Genomic DNA, 19,692 nt, shown 5'->3' with positions numbered 1-19,692 from the left:
AATGGTTCATAAACTGAACGACAAATATAAATGAATTCAGTTAACTAGACTTAATTTAAAAATCGGTTTTAACTTGTTTTGAACTCTTTAATATTTTCTTGAGATTAATTGGAATAGATTGACAGTGTTAAACAAGTTTACATTGTCAACCAATTAAAGTCATCAAATTAAACACCTTATCTTAAGTGTTAAAAAAAGAAAAAATCAACTAAAATCTTGATAATAAATGTCATATCTCACATCTATTTCTCGTCAACAATTCATCACATTATCTCTTACAATTACACTATCTTTCGCCTTACCTTCTCCTACCTTTGTCCGATCAATTTTGTTTCAATTTTGTTCCACGAATGAGTGTTATGATAAATAATGAACCACTATTCCTGAAATATTACTACGATAAAAAAATTAACTACATGTATTCAACATGCTAGGATTATCTTATAATGCCTACTACTAGTTGACAAACAATTCTCATACTATTCATAGCCACCATTGCATAAATAAGAGCAATATTATAAAAAAAAACAATGTAAAAAGAAAATTAATTTTCCATATAAAAATTTGGAGTCATCGCATAAATTTACCGGCTAATAATTTGCATAGTGTTCATTCAGATATTATTTTCTTCACAGATATAGTATTATTTTCTTCACGGAAAATTCCTAATTACTAAGCAAAATCATTAAAACAGAAAGTTTTGTCTTATGTACTAGTATGTAGAGACCAGCCTTGCAGAGATAATGGAGTGGGTGGTGTGGGCGGCAATAGAGATGCTCAAGATTTTCTTTTTTCTTCAAGTCATCATTGTCTCCTTCAACATCTATGAAAACTAGGTTTGGAAGTGGGAAAGTGGATGCATTATCGTGATTGAAAACTGCTAAATCAAATGCCAAAATAAGAGGACGAGATTGAAGATGCTCTTATTTGGTCCCAAAACAAGAATGGTGTTTATACAACTAAAAGTGGGTATAAATGGCTCCTCTCACAATCTGGTTCAGCAAATAATTTAAATCAATCATGGTCCTGGATTTGGAGACTCAAAATTCCTGAGAAATATAAGTTCCTCATCTGGCTCGCTTGCAATAATGTTGTTCCCACTTTAACAGTGTTAAATCACCGCAACATTGCTCCTTCTTCAACTTGTGTGAGGTGTGGTTTGCAGGAAGAAACTTTCTTCCACTGTATGCGTGATTGCAGCTATTCCAGGAACATTTTGCAGCACATAGGTTTCAACGATACTGGTTTTTTCGCTATGGAGGGGGTTGCGGACTGGATTAAAGAAGGCACGAAGGGTCCTCACGCTACAACATTTGATGCAGGTCTGTGGTGGGTCTGGATGTGCCGAAACTCTATGTGCATAAACAATGAGCAGATGCCGATTCATAGAGTGGCAGCAAACATCAGAAATTCATCGCAAAGTATTGCACACGCTTTTCCTTCTCATCAGACTGTCTATATGGATCGTCACATTCGGTGGAATAATAACAATTTCGACGGCAACATTCTCAATGTAGATGGGAGCTGTATTGGCAATCCAACTAGAGCAGGTTTTGGAGGTTTGATTCGCAACAGTGCTGGTTACTATATTACAGGTTTTTCAGGGTTTCTTTCGGCTTCTACAGACATCCTGCAAGCTGAGTTATCTGCCATTTATTTCGGTTTGTGTTCTGCAAAAGACTTGGGAATTGCACCTTTGGCATGCTATTCAGACTCTCTCCTTGCCATCAATACCATCAAGGAAGCCTCTTCCAAGTTCCATGTCCACGCGGTGATTATTCATGAAATTAAACTTTTGTTATCTCAGATGAACGTTTCTTTAAATCACACTCTCCGCCATAGTTTTAAAAATCGGACCGGTCGTCGACTCGGTAATGTTACTGGGTCACTGAGTCATCGGTTGAACCACTGGGTCACTGGTTGAACCGCATGACTAAACCGGATTACTCGGTCGTATAACCCTGCCTCTATAAAAATTTATATAGGTATTAAACCGGATTATTTGATCCCTACAAAATTCTGAAAACTCATGACATTTAAATAAATATCAAAAACATCATTAAACAAATTGGTTTTTTAAATTTAGACCTATTTATAATGAATAGTTAGAAAAAAAAATTACTAGGTAAAATATTTACAATTCATATAATAATATTTTACTAGGTAATAATTTACGAGGTAAAGGCATCACGTGATCCCTATGTCAATTAGAATAAATAATAATATTTTACTAGTTCCCTATGTCAATTAGAAAAATTAATAGTAATAATTTACTAGTAAAGCAATCGAAACATAAATGCATAAACAATTTACTAGGTAAGATAACCCTACTTTTCTCATTAGCTTTTGGCTTCTTGCAGCGCCGTTTGCTTCTTGTTCCCAACCCAAATTTGATAACTTTGATTTGTTCTCACTTTATTCTCTTTAACCAAATCCTACAACTCACTAATCTCAATTGAAAATACACAAGATCTAAACTATTTTCATCATACTCTTTACAAGTTAATCAGATCTGTCTGCACAAGCTTCTTATCCTTGCTGATCTCTCCGTCGAAACATCTTCTTTTCATCTTTTTATTCTTTTTTTCCTCACAATTTTGAATGCTGCCTATTATCCCGGTCCGGTTCGCCAAACCGGCCGAGTCACCGGTTTCCACCGGTTTTTACCGAGTCCCGCCGGTTTTGACCGGTTTAATTGCATGGCCGATCTAATTAACAGCTCGAACCAGTCATGCCCCCGGTTCCCGGTTCGACCGGCCGGTCCGAGCCGATTTTTAAAACTATGCTCCGCGAAGGTAACCAGTGCGCTGATTTCCTTGCCAAGCTTGGAGCTTCTTCCAATGATAGTCTGGTAGCGCACTCGCAACCGCCTGATGATCTTCGTCCGTTGTTAAGGACAGATGCTCTTGGAACTCTGTTCCTAAGAGCTTAGTTTTCCTGTTTTTTCTTCTGTTCTTCTTTTCTGGCTTTTTTGTTAGCTATGTAACCAAAAAAAAATGCCAAAATAAGAAACATGGGTGGAAGGCATTTATTGGAAAAGAATTTATTTGATTTTTGCTTTTTTAACACTTTAGCGCAGGTGTTTAATTGGTTGATAGTGTAAAAAAAATTACACCGTCAGTCTATTCTAATTAATCTCTATTTTCTTTTACAAATGTTTAACCAATAATTTTTTTTTAAAAAAATTACAAATTTGTAAACCAGATAGATTTATATATAAAAAGAAAATATTGTCAATGTAGTGGTAAATTGAAGTTGCATTAAGTTAGGTGGGTTCAATTCTCACTTAAGTTTGGATATTTTTTTAAAGGAGAATGCTAACCATTGCCCTTGGGGCATTGGATAAGAGAATAAAAATAGAAATATAGTATTGGAAAATGGTGAAAAGTGATAAATTTAACTTTTTAAAAAGTCAAAATGTTGTTGAAACCAATGCAAACATTCTACTTTTGGCTTCCTTAACCATTGCCCTGAAGGCAATGGTTAGCAAGACCCTTTTTTAAAAAAGATGATTTAAACCACCACATCCCCACCACCAGCCACCGCGACTTTGCCTGAAATCCGTTGCGAACCATCACTTGTCCCTAGATATCCGTCATCGACTGTCGTGGTTGTCACCTATGCTATGCTCTGTTGTGAACCACCACCCACCATCCTCACATTTATAAGTATTAAATTATTCATTAATTTTTTTTTTAAGAAACTAAAATGGAATATATTAACAATAACGGAGACGCCTCTTAAGTTCAAGGTGTACTAAAAAGGACGCTCAAAGAACAAGATGGCTGTCAAATAATTACAAAAACGAGCATCAGCCGATACCCAAACAAAACAAGGGGTCAGACCGCCACTGCTCGCAGCCATACACAAAAGAGGCGTTATTCGCCTTTAACCACCACCAATAAGAATGAAATTTAAATTTTTCCGAAAGCTCCGTAATGGAAGCATGAACATTATTAAAAATTCTATTATTATGTTCTTTCCATATGAGCTACACACACAAAAGCCACAAAAGCTGAAGAAATGATTGACGACTCCTCATACCGCCTAAGTAATTAGTAAATTGAGTGAAATGAATGCTTAGGACGTTATGATCAAGACCTGAAAAACCAAGCCACAATCTGACATGCAGCCACAAAGAGCCGAAAAAATCACAAGTAATAAACAAGTGTTGCGCGCTTTCAATATGACCGCAGCCCACCACACAAGATATATCATCCACTGGAATAATGCCGCGGTTCAGAAGGTTGAATTTTTTTGGCAGCCTGTCGTGAAGCAACTGCCAAGCTAAGATAGAGATCTTTGATGGAACCTGAGAGTACCAGATAAGTTTCTCGGATTCATCCAACAACAGAGGAACCTAAGCAGAGAGCGTCTGGTAACCTGAGCGCACTGAGTAACCCCCAACAATATCGGGGTGCCACTGCCATTTATTTGAAACATTAATCTACAAAGTAACATTTAGCAAGTAACAACCTACACTCCGCTACCAACTCCTCCTCCCACGCCCACAACCTCCACCTCCACTACCACGCCTTGCCCCCTCATCCCAGCCTAAAGAGAACATCGATGCAACTGAAATCGACTTGTTCTCCGCTAACTAAAACAAATGACCAAAACGCTAATAGAGAGGAACCTCCCCTAGCCACCTATCACGCCAAAACATAGTGGCTACCCCATCACCCACCTTTCTCGACACCTTCTCTAAGAACCAACTCTCTACATCCTCTCCTACACCATCTCTAATCCAAGCCACCTCCCTCCACCAATAAGAACCACTCCGTCCTCAAACCTCCCTACCTCCTCACCGTACCTAGTAGCCAACACCCTATACCAAAAACCATCTCTGTCAACCAACAACCTCCAACACCACTTTCCTAAAAAAGATAAATTAAACTCCCTCAACTGTATAACCCGCAAACCTCTATTATCCTTTCGAAGGCAAACATTGTTCCAATCAATCCAATGTATCTTCCTATGATCCTCACCCCCCCCCCCCCCCCCCCCCGCCCCCAAAAAAAATTAAATAAAGATTCAATGGAAGAGATAATACCTGACGTAGCTTTGAAGAAAGAAAGGGCATAGACAGGCAGAGAGGTCAGAACGAATTTTAGCAGTGTCAAGCAACCCCCAAAAGAAAGAAACCGGCTTTTCCACGCGGATAGTCTAGACTTAATGGTATGCATCACAGGATCCCAAAACTCTAACCTATGAGGATTACCCCCGATAGAGAGGCCCAAGTACCGAATCAGAACATGTCCCACCTTACAATTCAAAATTGAAGCTGCCTCAACCAACCACGACTCAGAAATATTAACCCCGATAAGCATACTTTTGTGAAAATTTACCCTCAACCCAGACATTGCCTCAAACAGTAACAACACCGCCTGCATAGCACGAACATTGGCCCAACTCTTGACACCCAGCATCAAAGTGTCATAAGCAAATTGAAGATGGGAAACAACCATAGCATTGTTTGATCCCACCGAGTATCCCTAAAAAATATTAGCGGTCACCATCTCTAACATCATAACATTGAGTCCCTCAGTGGCCAAGCGGAACTAAAAAGGAGAGAACGGGTCACCTTGACGGAGGCCCCTTTCCAAAGGGAACTCATCAGTCGGACTACCATTTACTAACACTGAAGTGGTAGCTATAAACACACATTCCTTTATCCACTTCCGCCACAAAACCGAAAAAGACATTTTACACATTACCGCATCCAAATAACCCCAATCACCAAACATAGTTTGACTCTCTAAAATAACCTTCCCCACCACCACTCTCAGCTGGTTCGCTAAAACCTTAGCCAAAATTTTGTATAAACATCCCACCAACGAAATAGGCCGGAAATCATTTAGCTTCTGCGGGCTTTCAACTTTGGGAATGAGGGATATATAAGTAGAATTAATACCTCGAGACAATTTTCCATCTCGATGAAACTCTGAAACAAATTGCATTAAGTCTTCCTGCAAAACTTGCCAGAACTCCTTAATGAAACCAAAATTTACACCATCCGGTCCAGGGCTCTTGAAACTATCGCAATCCCACACCGTCGCCTTAACTTCAGTGACTGTAAAAGGCTTGACCAAACCGCCCCCATCTTGGAAAGATAAGGTCTTGAAAGGCAAGTTCCCTACATGTGGCCGCGCCATATTCTGGGCCTTAAAATGATTGCTAAAGTGCGTAAAAATGGCATTTTGAATAGGTTGAACACCCTCGACAATGTGGCCTTCCTCCACAAAAGAAACTATTGAGTTGTGCCTTCGACGATTAGAAAGAACAATATGAATCTTTTTTGGAATTAACGTCACCATCATTCAGCCAAAGTAACTGTGACTGCTGTCAACAAATGCTAGTATTAACACGGGACAAAGAATGAATCTTGTAAGTTATACCACACATTTCAACAATTTCATCGGGAGACAACAAAATCGGAAGACAACAAAACCTCCTCGCCTCTGCCATCTAACCACGCTAACCGGGCTTTTAGAGAGTCAAGCTTTGCTGGAATGTTATTGCAGTGAGACAGGTGCCACTCCTTCAATGCCACTTTAATCAATTTAAGTTTCTCCTTTAAAACATAATCGCCCCATCCATCGACCCGAAAGGACTTCCACTTGTCTGACACAAACTGATTGTACCGTGCATTTCCTTCCAACACTTCAACATACGGGTAGGACGAGGACCCCAGTTTTCCTCGTCCACAGACAACTGAATCGGGCAGTGATCAGAAACACCTCGAAGGAGAGCAATTTGAAGACTATTAGGCCATCGTAAACACCACTCTTCTGATAACAAGAATCTGTCGATCCTACTCGTAGAAATACCATCATCCTTAAACCACGTAAATCGGCGAGCACATAACGACAAATCAATTAACATATTATCTTCAATAAAATTATTAAAAGGCTCAACATCCGGTGTAACACCCCCACTTCGAACTGAACATCTTTCCTCCACCCCACACACCGAATTGAAATCCCCGCGCACACACACACCTTAAGTCCTCTCAAACGAAGTATCCGAGTCGACAAAGAGACCCACAACTCTTGCTTTGGTCGAGCATCAGAAGGAGCATACACAATGAATAAATAGAACTATTCATCCGTCTTAATAAACCTTCCATGAATAATGAAAGCATGATCCTGACTATCCGACGACCACACCTTCACCTCCAAACAATCCCACATCGTCAACAGCCCCCTGAATCCCCCACTAACAGACGAAAAGAATAAGCATGATTTGAAGTACACCAGAAAGATGAACACACTGAATCAACATAAACTGGTAACTTGAAGACAAAGAATATGAGGCCGTTTTTCCGCCACCAACAACTGCACTTCCCTCCTCTTCTCAAATCCCCCTAACCCCCGCACATTCCAAGATAATAACTTCATGATACACACCTGCCCCGCCCTTACCCTACCATCGATCCACCAAACCTACACCCCCTTAATCGCGCCTCCTACATCATCCGCCAACGTCAACACCGGCCCTTTTGGAACATGTTTGTGACGAGACAACACATTAAACATATTATTGGTGTCATCTGGAAAAGACACCCCCAATCTCCTTTCCTATACCCTCAACATCACCAGCCACTGCTTTCTCACTCCCACGTAACACCACCTAACTCTTCCAATCATTATTCACTGATGCCGGAGAAAAAGTTTCATTAGAAGAACCAACAGTAGCCACTTCCACAAATTTTGTTACTTTTTCTCTGAGACGTTGTCGTTTTGTAATTTTTTGTTTCAAAGCTTTCATCATATCAGAATTTTTCAACACCTTCATAACCTCTGATCGGTCTTTGCTAGGAAGTCTTGCCACCTTCTTGAGAGTAAGAACAAGATGTCGTAGCACCCCCCCCCCTTCTTTCTACTAACTTGAAGAGTGTTTCCCCTACTGTTACCCTCACCACCCTTTAAAACCTTCTTTAATCGCTTCTTTTTAGATGAAATAAGACCCACATCATCCTGTTGAACATTATGTAACCACTCCACACTCCAAGGACCTGACCGTGAAGACTGAGCCTCTTTTTGAGAACAAGACTGTGGTTTCACCCTTCGCTTCCTATGAATCACCGTCGGCTCAGCATCAGCCGAAGGAGCACCCACACCATCTCCAGACAACCCAGACATAGAAGCCTTTACCGTGCAGCCATCTCCCATTCCAAAATTGACACAACCATTTTCCAAGTCTACTTCTTTGGATAAGGAAGCGTCTTCTTGAGCAGCGTTCTTTGGACTATCCGAAATACCCTGCTGAAGAAAGACAAATGCACGTTCCTTAATAGGCACTGTAGTCTCCAAGTCCACCCTCTTGTATTTACAATATTAAATTATATAAATAAAAGTATACTATTAAACATTTATAAAATACTACAAAAATCTGGAAAAAAATTGCATAAAAAAACTGAAAAAATCTATCAAAATAAAAAAACGCAAAAAAGCTTGCTTTAATAAAACAGAAAGTTAAAAAAATTAAACCAGTTTCGAACCGATTCCAAACTGAATTGTTTTTTAAAAATAACCAATTTTTTTTAAAATGGTTTTTTAAAATTGAACCGAACCATTTGGTTCAGCCCAGTTAATGCACCGTGACAATACTAGTTTAGTCACATAAATTGTTAAGCACATTGTGAATTTATGATATGCAAATTGTTAAGCACATTGTGAATTTATGATATGCATACTTTGTAGTGTTGGAATAGTAGTGTTCGCGACTCGCGAATCGCGGGGATATAACTCAGTTAGCAGGGACATGCATTGTTATATGCAGAGGTCGGGGTTCGAACCCCAGACCCCTACTTATTCACTTTAAAAAAGGTGAATTCTAACCACCAAATTACTTGAAGAAAAAAAAAAGTAATTCACACTTGATGTGCTTACTTACGTACTATTTATGCATGGGAAGCACTAAGTTTTACTCTAGCTAGTTTTTACTTTTGATTTAACTTGAATACCGTGCGAAATATTTCAATTTGGTTAACAATAATACTGTTTTTTTTATAAAATTTTATAAATAAGTTATTATCTCCGTGTTTGGCACGAGTATCATTCTAATAATTTTTTTTTATTTGAAGAGGATTAAATCCGTGTCTTTTTTTTAATATATCAATAGGGCGTTGCTATTTTTTTTTTTTTTTTAAGGATGAACATTGCTATCTAGTACGACACAAAAGACATAAGAATCGCAAGAATATTCTTTTTTTGAGAGATCACAAGAATATTTTGTGTACCTGCTTTAAGGAAATGGCATTAATTTTTCTTTAAGGGTGTGTTTGGATTGAAGGTTTAGGAGGGGAAGGGAGGGGATGACTTGTTTTTCTTTTTTAAATTACAAACTATATAACATGTTTTTCTAAAATAAGTTAATGGTGATTGAAGTATTATATGATAGTTTATCATGTTAATAAGTTAACTTTTAAAAAACTTTTCATAGTGTCCGTAATTTAAAAATGAAAAGTAAACCATCCCTCCTTTCCACTCCTAAATCCTTCATCCAAACACACCCTAAGGGAATATGTACAGAAATGAATAAATTTTGCAAATAGAGGAAACATAATTAATTTGCGTAAACATAGCTTGTAAAATTATCATTAATTTTTGGAATGAAAATTGTTAAATTAAACTTAGCAAGCGAAATTTCTCTCATATTGATATTCTTTTTGCACACCAAACTTCAACAACCATTCCCATGACATCTACAATTACAATTGACAAATTAAAAAAACTATAAGGTGTTTCAATATATGAATGAGATTTTCTATGGGACATATAGAGTGCGTTTCTTTTAACTTAAAAATAATAATTTTGTATGAGAAAACTCTAGGGATTTTTTGTAGAGATTTTAAAAAATTTGAAGCTATATGTGATTGTTTATTACCTAAAATGAATAATTTTTAACTTAATACATGTGTTAACTTCTTGTTTTTGAAAAAAATATATTTTGAGAAAGACTAATCCTATTTTTTTAATTTTAGAGTCGAAATAGATTTTTTGATAAAATGTTTTTTCTAAAAATCCTAAATAAACACTTAAAATTGGCAAAGATGATTTTTCTATAAAAAAAAAATCAAAAATCTCCTAAAATAGTCTAAGACAAATGCACCCACTGGGTCACTTAAGACCCAATGTTCACAAACAACAATTAATTTAAGAGTATTACTTTTCCCACCCTATGCCTTTCCTCGCGCACCCTATTTTTTTCCCAAAATACCCCTAATCCGGATTATGTAATCCGAACTGATTCCGGAAAATTTAATCCGGATTCTTTCGTGTATTTTGCCACTCCATTCACCCTGATGGATGATGATACCAGTTATAAAAATATTGGTCCGGATTATATAATCCGAAAACGTTAGAGCTATTCCGGAATATATAATCCGAAACATGTAAATCACCCCGTTGAAAGTTAACAAAAGGGGGTGGTGAACGACAGTTCCGGATTATATAATCCGGAATGCGCTAAACATGTCCGGATTATATATTCCGGAATGCATCAGCACAGAGGCAGAAGCCATCTGTTTTGGTTGAGCCTTTGTTTTGGCGCATTTTGCTTGCTTCCAAACAGACATATCATGCCGGTGACATGTTCTAACAGTAAATTGAACTCATAACATTAAAATCATCAACACAACATAATTTTTGAACAAAACATTAATCAAATAACATTAAAAATTATCCAAGATTACATAACATTAAAAATTATCCAAGTGTTACATAATTCAAAATGTAACAAACATAAACATACAAAACAATACTATCAGCCCCTAATAACTACACCCGTACCACCGCCACCTCTGCCACCACCCCTGCCACCATCAGTAGCTGCCCGACGACGGTAAACTTTTGCATCATGCACCTCTCTCAAGGCATCCTCCAAACGCTGCCATTCCTCACTCCCTTTCGGCACCAGACCGCTTCTCATCACAGCATAGATGTGGTCTCTGATGCGGCTCATCTTTCCGCTAAGCTGTAAGTACGCAAGGTCTCCATCATCTTGAGCAGCTTGGGCATCAAGGACCTCACGCTCTGGTGGCCTCGGCACCGGTACCGACATGTCTGGAAGAATCATGCGTGGATGAGACACCTGGTAAAACCACTCGATGTATCCATCTACTACCTCCACACCATGGACTGCAGTCTCTCCCAACTCCTGAGGTGTCAGCGCATAATCAAGTGCACGCTGAAAGCGGTTTGTGATCTCCGCCAAGTTAACATCAACTGGTGCACTCTGAACGGGATGTCTCGGTATGGTCTGAACAAACCCAAACTGGCGAAGCACCCTCTCCGGCAGATACCTCACCATGCTCTCTCCGCATCTCAGCCATCCAGAGTAAAGGCTGACCCGCTCAAACGGACGTGCCTGACGGTGTGCAGCATATGAGACCATGACAACCCTTGTCAAGTCCAGCGCATCTAGATAGTTCCTGTAGTTGTCCACCGTGCCTAAACCATGCAGTGGCACAAAAAGCATCGCGCGTGGATACAAATTCTCCACATATCCGTCCCAGACATCCTTGCTTCCCATACCTATAAAGTGATGAAACACCCAAGCCTGCACCAAAGACAACCACATATAAATATACAAACCATATACACTTAAATTAAAAAAAATTAAACATAGTTCTTAATTTATACCTGCAACAAACTCAGGTATCCTGCCACCTGACTGGTGTTCCAATGTGCAGCATTGTTGAGCTCCTTATACAACTGAGTTAGTGCCGCAACTCCCCATGAATAACTGGCACAAAGATCAAGGTCACTGAAGTACTTCAGGTAGACAACATCCACAGCCCACTGGCTTTTGTCACTGAAGATCGTGATCCCCACCAAGCATAGCAAATATATGCGGACAGCCTGGTCCCGCAACCTCTCCACCTCCTCAGTCACACCATATTGGTCCACCAAATCCCTCTGTTCCTTCAAACGCTCCTTGAATATCCTCTCCAAGTAGTTAAATCTGCAATGTGCACCTTTGGTCTTCTCGACCTCTTTGAGTGCATCACCCAGATCAGACCCCAAGTACTCCACCATCCATTCCACCGCCTCGTCCCGTGATATGGACCCGTGGGACAGGAGCATGCAGTCAATGAGGATATGTAGCAAAGAGGCCACATCATCAAATGTGACTGCCATCTCCCCAAACGGAAGGTGGAAGCTGGAAGTCTCCTCGTGCCACCTCTCCACGAACGTACAAATCAGCCCATGATCAGTAATCGTGTAGCTCATATCCTGGAGCCAACCAAGGCCTGTGCGACGCAATCTGCTTTCCCACCACTGTGCAGCCATGATAGGTCTGGTGTCATCATCATGCATCGCCTCTATCTTCTTTCCGTTGTTGATGCATTTTAATTTGCCACGCCACTGCAAATATTTAAAATTAATAAAGTGAGTTTAAACTCATGGCTTCACAAACATATTTAACAATAAATAAACCAGTCAGATATAAAGTGAGTTTAACAGTACATACCACGCCATCAGCCGCCTTCCTGGCCACGTGCACATGGTACCTCCACAGCAGGTCAGTCTGCTGTGGGCCACCGGGATAGTCTTGTAATGGCTCAGGGTCCACCACCTTCTCTTTCTTCTTTCGCCTTTGACGTGGCTCGACATCTTCCATGTCCTCGTCCATACCCTGCAGCTCCTCCTCAAGCTCTTGCTCCTCCGTATGCTGCAAATCCACATCAGTCTGCTCCTCCTCCATGGGCATATACTGTTGCTGCTCCGGCTGATCCTCGACATCAGGATCGACATCAGCACGGCGTGCTCTAGCACCCCAACGCCTCGGAGGAACAACACCTTCAGCCTCCATTTGTTCCCTATGCGCTCTCCTACGGGAAGCATGCCCTGCCTCCCTTACGCGCTCAGTATTAGACGTTGAACCTTCTGTAACATTCAAATTAGGGTAATCAAACATCACAATCAAACAACACAATCAAACAGCACAAACCAGAAGCAAAACAACATTCTGGGTTTGTCCGGATTTCGAAATCCGGATGCCCAACAACCTAGTCCAGAAAACGTAGTCCGGATTGCATTCGAACAGAATTCAAAAAAAAAACGAACTAATTGAACTTGCATGTGTACAGAAATCAAACTTACCTTCCATGATGTTTAACAAGGGTTGAAATGCGGTGCTTTTGAGCAAGAAAACTCCAAATTTGGACAAGATTTGTGGTGTTCGGAATTTGGGATAATGTAGAAAGAGAGAGAGAGAGAGAGAGAGAGAGAGAGAATGGAAAAGTGAAACTGTGAAACTGTAAAAATGGGGGGTGAAGTTTCTTTTATACTTCGCAATTGTCCGGAATATATATTCCGAAAAATGTATAGATGTTCAGGAATATATAATCCGGAGGGCATGTTGGTCATTTGCATAGGGCGCGCGAGAAGACCATAGGATGGGAAAAGTAATTCCCTTAATTTAATTGAGTAATTCAAAAACAACAATTATAAAGTCCAACATAGCATATACACGTCCTTCTTCAAGGGACATTTTACCATGTACCCCTACACTTATACCTTCACCCTGACAAATTATTAAAAAGTCCAAAAATACCCTTTTTGTCATTTAAATTCTTACACAATTATTTTTCACCCTCCCTTTTAACATTTCAGAAATCAGATGAGTTCACCCCTAAACGGGGTAGCCTTTTTTCAACAATTCCTGTATTTCTTTTTCTGAAAGCATTGAAAACGATTCCAGAAATTTGTTAGGTCTTTTTCATAATTCTTGTATTATCGTTCAAATCATTCATGCCACTTTTGACCAGCCATGGGTTATTGATGCAATCAGATTTACCAGAAAACATGTGAGGCATAACCGATTTAAAAGCTAGCAAGGCAAAATTGATATAGATTTGAATTGAATACAGATATGAATTGGACAATGTAAAATTTCCCTTCCTTATTCACATAAACCACAAATCCAAATTAACATTGATAGCATAACGTGCTACAAGTCCAAATTCACATCGCAGATACATACATAACATGTAATTTGAGATGATCTGTTTTATTATAAAAGGCAAAGAAAAATTGATACAAACCATGTAAAATTAATACATATCTAAATAAAGTCTTATCAGATATATCATAAATTAGTGCTGCCTTTTGCGTGATTATATGTGCAATTGTGAAAAGGAACAATAGATTTGATGTTTCTGGAAAACATAGAATGTTTGCTTTTGCGTTGTTTACGTTTAAGAGAAAGAACAAAGAACAAAGCTTACTGTTTGGGTTTTCCAGAAACAGTTTTTTTTCACAAATGTAGGGGCAAAGGTGGGGTGAATAAGTGAGTGGGTGAAATATGTTTTATTTTATATAAAGGGTAAATTTGGTAGTTTTCGTAAAATGTTGGAGTGAAGGTATAATAGTAGGGGTGTGGGGGTATAACTTCCTTCTTCAAGTCTTATTGGAACTTGCAAATCAATGTCCTGTGTCCAATCCCATAATAAAAATCATATAATGTATAATAGATATTTGAAGAAATTGTCCCTGTGAGCTTAGCTCAGTTGGTATGGACAATTCATAATATATGTAACATTCGGGTTCGAACCCCGACCACAAAAAAAAAAAGATATTTGAAGAAATATCTAGGGAATTAACCTTTAAAAGTGGAATTGTGTAGTGATTGATTAATTGAATAAAAAGTTAGTACATTGTTGATGTATATAAAATAAATCATTCTTAATTATTTTGACAAAATTAAATGACACTAATTTGTGACATGAATAGGTGAACACATAATAGGAAAATATTATTAATACTTCATTGGGTATCAGAAAGAGACTTATAATTTTTAAAGAGAAAGGGAATACCGTAATATGACTCTAAAGTGTCCAGGTATGATTATCTTATATATTTATGACTATAATTAATTAAATTATTTGATTATAAACTTAATTAGACATAAAATATACTCTCCCCTAATGTTTCTCCATAGAATGTGTATCAAATTACGGCGATCGCATTTAATATCATCGCTATATATAGATAGTTCTCTTCTCCAAGATATTCATGCACATTCAGTCCCAAAAAATCACTGCACTTTTTCTATTATTGCACTCAAACCCTAATCTTCTTCTTAAACCTATGCCGCCAATGGAATACTACAATGTATTAAATGTGGATCAAAATGCAACCGAACAAGAGTTGAGAATTGCCTTCAGAAAATTTGCTTTAGCTTATCACCCGGATCGAAACCCTGGAAATAAAAAAGCTGAAAGAATATTCATGTTTGGTTCCAACGCTCATGACGTTTTAATGGATCCCGAGAAGCGTAGGATCTACGACGAATATGGCGAGGAAGGGCTTAAAAATGGTTGGACCCCTCCACCGCGTCAGAACCATTCTAATTATGGCTCGACGCCTGCTTCTTCTTCTCGTCAGTCAAAAAGCACAAATCCATCGTCTTCGTCTTCATCGTCCTCTTCTTCTCGTCAGTCGTATGGCAAATATACACCTGCTCGTACCTCTTCTTTGCATCATTCGTATGGCAACGTATTTTCTTTTCGTCGATCATACGCAAACAATCCGTCTTTCTATAAGCCTAATAGTCAGCATGAGTACCGAAGGACATCGACTGGTGGTGAACCGGTGAAAAAGAAGGATGCTCCTGTTTATAGAAAGTTGCATTGCAGTCTGGAACAACTTTATACCGGGGCTGTTAGGAAGATGAAAATTACCAGAAACGTAATTATAAAAGGGTAAATTAATTTTAAACCTTTCTTAACTATTATTATGATTATTATGGTATGATATACATTGTTTGATTTTGGTTGTGATTGATTTAATTTATTGGTGTAAATGATTTCTTGATTGAAACTACTAACCAGTAATTATTAGTAATACATATACGAATTATCTAAATGAAATTATAAACCCTAAACCCTAAAAAAGTGACAACCATACTCTTTTAGCTTATAGTGATTTATAATAATAGAGTTAAGCCTAATTATATAGTGGTGATGATAACTGATCAGCAACTCAATGTTCGACTTTATTGTTCTTGAGAGTACAAATCCTAAGTTTATGAAATTGAAATTTAATTTAATAACTAATTACTAATACAAATTCATCTAATCACAACCCTTTTTGCTTAGAGTTCAAAGCCCTAGACCATAGAAGAGACAACAGCTAAGGATATGATAGAATAAGACCTGCTTGTTATCTAGTTTCCTTATTTTATGAGTATTATTGAATGATAAGCAAGAATGAATATTAAAAACTTTAGAGATTTATGGCCTCTTGAAGCATTATTAGCATTCCTTCAACAAGAAAAATAGTTTCATGGTTAGGCTTTTCCTCTTTCTATTTTATATATGAAAATCATTTTTAAACTTATGGTCTTATGGCCATGATAATTTATTGTGAAAGGGAGTGTGATATTGTTGTATCTAATGGTTTAAAATATACACGAGTTATTCAATGAACGTGATTTTTTTTTTTTTACTTATAATAGTGATCAAAGGATATCGTTTATTTGATTTAATGATTGTGTCAAAACTTAATTTTTCCCTTTTCTTGTTGTTGACAATCTTACTCGAAGTTTACATGGGCATGCAGAACTTGTGCTGCCTTATAGTTAAGATTGAAGTGGGAATTTGAAAGTTCCGGAAAATAGTTTAAAGTCATTTTTCACTTATATAGGAAATCAAGTGAAAATAAATTTAGCATTTTTCTAATTAATGGTGAAAACAAACAAGATTTTGAAAATAAGCAGCAAAATGCATAAAATGCGACACCTTTATGACAATTAAAGAAAATATGTGAATTTTAAAATAATTTTGAGGTTATGATTTAACTGATTTATTTGTTAATGTTTTGTCTTTAAACTAGGAGACCGAATTTATATAATTACTATATTACACAAAAACAAACAATGATTTTTTTTAGGATCTGAGAAATATGTTTGCTTACAATATTTGTTGGGTTGTGTTCGTGAAGTGAAGTTTAGTTATGATATATTATGGTTAGTCCACTTGATATGATTTAAGACGATGCATTTCCTTTTGGTTACCATTTGTGGTGGCAGCAACCCATTGTTTGTATGGGGATAGGCTGACTGTTTCCTTTGTTTTGATGTATCTGGATTGGTTTCTGTAATTTTGTTCTGCTTCTTTTGGCACTGCTTGTGCTAGAGAGCATAATTGTTTGTTTATATATCTCATTTTGGCTTGTTCAAAAAAAAAAAAAAAGATGATGCATTTCCTTTTGAAATAGTATTTGAATCAAATCAAATGTCCTTTAGGCTATCTCTTTGTTTGTTATTTAGTATAATTTTTCTTTTGCTTAGAAAATAAACAAGGAACTAAGAAATATTTTTGCTTACAATGTCTGAAGTGTGTTATTCCATTTCAGGACTAGTAAGACGAGGGAGGAAATTGTGTTTGTTACTATTAAAATAAATCCTGGCTGGAAAGTTGGGACAAAGGTTACCTACCCAGAGATGGGTAACGAGAAGTCTGACATGATTCCAGCAGACGTTATATTTGTGATTGCCGAGAAACCACACACTCTATATACTAGGAATGGAGATGATCTTTTGATTCAGCAAAAGATAACTTATGTGGAGGCTCTTAGAGGTACAATATTGAAAATTCGAACATTGGATGGAAGGAGTCTCTCAATCATATTGCCAAGTAGAGTCACTCTTGGCTATGTGCACAAAGTTCCCGACGAAGGAATGCCCTTAACCAAGGTACTCGGGAGTAAAGGCACATTAAAAATTACGATTACTGACATCAAGTAAAAGAAGAGTGTTCCTAACTTTTCTTGCATGTAAATACCATTAGGTATAGATTACTAGGGGTGCCATACTTGAATTTTTGGACTCTTGCAGGGCAGGGATAGTAAGTCGTATTTGATGTGCTTACTATTCATGCATGGGAACTGGGAAGTACTAAGTTTTACTTTAGCTAGTTTTTCCTTTTGATTAAACTTTGGTATTTTCATTTGTTTGGATGACAATGAAAAATATATTTTACACAATCTACTTGGACATATTGTTTATAATTTTTATTAGGGGTTATTTGATCAATATGCTGTTTTTTTTTTTAATTAAATGCAACATAGAATTCCTATGCTTTGATTACAAGGGATTCAAGGTTTATAAATCATCCCTTAATATATCAGACTTTTTTTCTTTGACTCAGTAGATATGGGAGTTATAAGATCTAAGGGTTTTTTTTTTTTTTTTTTTAAAATTAAGATCTAAGGTTTTGAATTTGGCATAGATGCAAAGAAATTAATTTAGTCATTAACTTCAGGGAGGTAATTATAAAATGTACACTTTTATTTTTGTGTAAATTATTCTCATAATTCATTTATTATATTGTCCTTGCATAATTGCCTTTACTTATGTATATTTTGATACGTTGCAAACTTGTTACATAATATTTTATTTAGATTTTTGAAATAGTCTATTGTAAATAAAATTTAAAAAGTCATACTTTTTTAAATTTTTAAATCAAGCATTTCACCATGACCATGACCAAGATTAGCAAGACCATTAGCACAACTCTATCAAATTTATTTTTCGACTGCTAGTTCACACCTTGATGATCTTTTTCATTCAGCGATCATCAACACATTGTGTTTCATTTTCTAATTAAAAGAAGAAAAAAAATATGCACCTTCATTGCAACATGTACCGTTGGTAAGTTTTTTTAGGTGATTTATTGTTGGTAACCACCCATTTTTATAATTCATTTTCTCATTTTGAATGGATAAATAAGGATGAGTTGATGGACTGTTTAGGTTTTATTTGGCCTTATTTTCTGTAAAACCATGGGACTAAAAACCCCTTTGTAATGAAAAAGCTGATGAGTAATGGTTCTGATATTCTAGTGACTTCGTTCATTAAATCTTTAAATTGGGCTTGAAATTCCATGTATGAACCCATCTGAGAGAGTTTCAACAGACCCCCCCTTAATGTCTTCATACGTCAAAGAGCCAAAACGATACGGGGGCGAGAATCTTCCGATGTGTCGTGAAAGTCAAAGAATGCTTGAATCTAGAATAACCAAAGAAACGAAGAACATTGAGTTTCAATGTTCTCGACGCCGGTCCAGTGAATCAAGGTGGTCAGTTTGCCTCTGAACGCAAAGTCACGACCTTCAAATTGACTTTCACTACGTGATGGTGGAGCGTGGAGTGAATTGACTCAATGTGGGAGTCGAGAGATGATTAGAGCAGTTCATGATTAAAGGTGATAGTGCTCTTCCACGGATTTCCTTCTTCCATTGTTCCATATGAAGACCAGATCTTTACCAGATCTTTACAAGTAAATTTTGAAAGGAGTTTATCAGGATGGTGGGAACTCAAATCAAGTTTAAAAGCACCTACCATCCACATACGATGGCTAGAACTAGGTCACAAACCATTGTTTGGAAGCTTATCCTGCTCCTTAACAGGAACTAAGCCTACATAGTGGCAGATGTACTATTTAGCTTGAGTAGAACTCTAACTTAATACCAACTGTGATGCCTCTACCAAGACCACAAATGATCCATCACACTCTTTTGCGAGTAACATTACACTGGTGATATCTTGGAATTTGATCCATCAGGCCAGAAATGAAAACGAGCTTAAAATCACACCATGTTAGTTCTGGTAGCAGATCTCATTACCCTCTTTATAATGAAGCATCAATGAGCCATACTAACGGTGTCTGTGTCACTTT

The 19,692-nt window shown here is 37.5% G+C and overlaps 4 protein-coding genes across 4 annotated transcripts; 2 read left to right on the top strand and 2 right to left on the bottom strand.

Annotated features, from left to right (window-relative positions):
* The first annotated feature begins 1,255 nt into the window (after window positions 1-1,255).
* LOC146937067 (uncharacterized) lies at window positions 1,256-1,924 on the top strand. Its single transcript, XM_085749328.1, has one exon. It carries the CDS (start codon window positions 1,256-1,258, stop codon window positions 1,922-1,924), a length of 669 nt encoding a protein of 222 aa, XP_085605454.1.
* Window positions 1,925-4,731: 2,807 nt separating this feature from the next.
* On the bottom strand, window positions 4,732-6,155 carry LOC146937066 (uncharacterized). Its single transcript, XM_085749327.1, has 3 exons — window positions 5,718-6,155; window positions 5,054-5,495; window positions 4,732-4,877 (listed from the first exon to the last, which is right to left on the bottom strand). Exons 1-3 carry the CDS (start codon window positions 6,153-6,155, stop codon window positions 4,732-4,734), a joined length of 1,026 nt encoding a protein of 341 aa, XP_085605453.1.
* A 4,500-nt stretch (window positions 6,156-10,655) lies between these two features.
* Window positions 10,656-11,569, bottom strand: LOC146937065 (uncharacterized). Its single transcript, XM_085757766.1, has one exon. It carries the CDS (start codon window positions 11,536-11,538, stop codon window positions 10,771-10,773), a length of 768 nt encoding a protein of 255 aa, XP_085613892.1. The 5' UTR covers window positions 11,539-11,569; the 3' UTR covers window positions 10,656-10,770.
* Window positions 11,570-15,101: 3,532 nt separating this feature from the next.
* LOC146937064 (uncharacterized) lies at window positions 15,102-17,943 on the top strand. Its single transcript, XM_085749326.1, has 3 exons — window positions 15,102-15,715; window positions 17,370-17,709; window positions 17,851-17,943. Exons 1-3 carry the CDS (start codon window positions 15,102-15,104, stop codon window positions 17,941-17,943), a joined length of 1,047 nt encoding a protein of 348 aa, XP_085605452.1.
* Window positions 17,944-19,692: the final 1,749 nt, after the last annotated feature.

Source organism: Medicago sativa, chromosome 3 (assembly GCF_051527215.1).
Source record: "Medicago sativa cultivar Bolivia chromosome 3, Bolivia_mono, whole genome shotgun sequence".
Lineage (NCBI taxonomy): Eukaryota > Viridiplantae > Streptophyta > Magnoliopsida > Fabales > Fabaceae > Medicago > Medicago sativa.
This window is presented reverse-complemented; position numbering and strand designations above follow the sequence as displayed.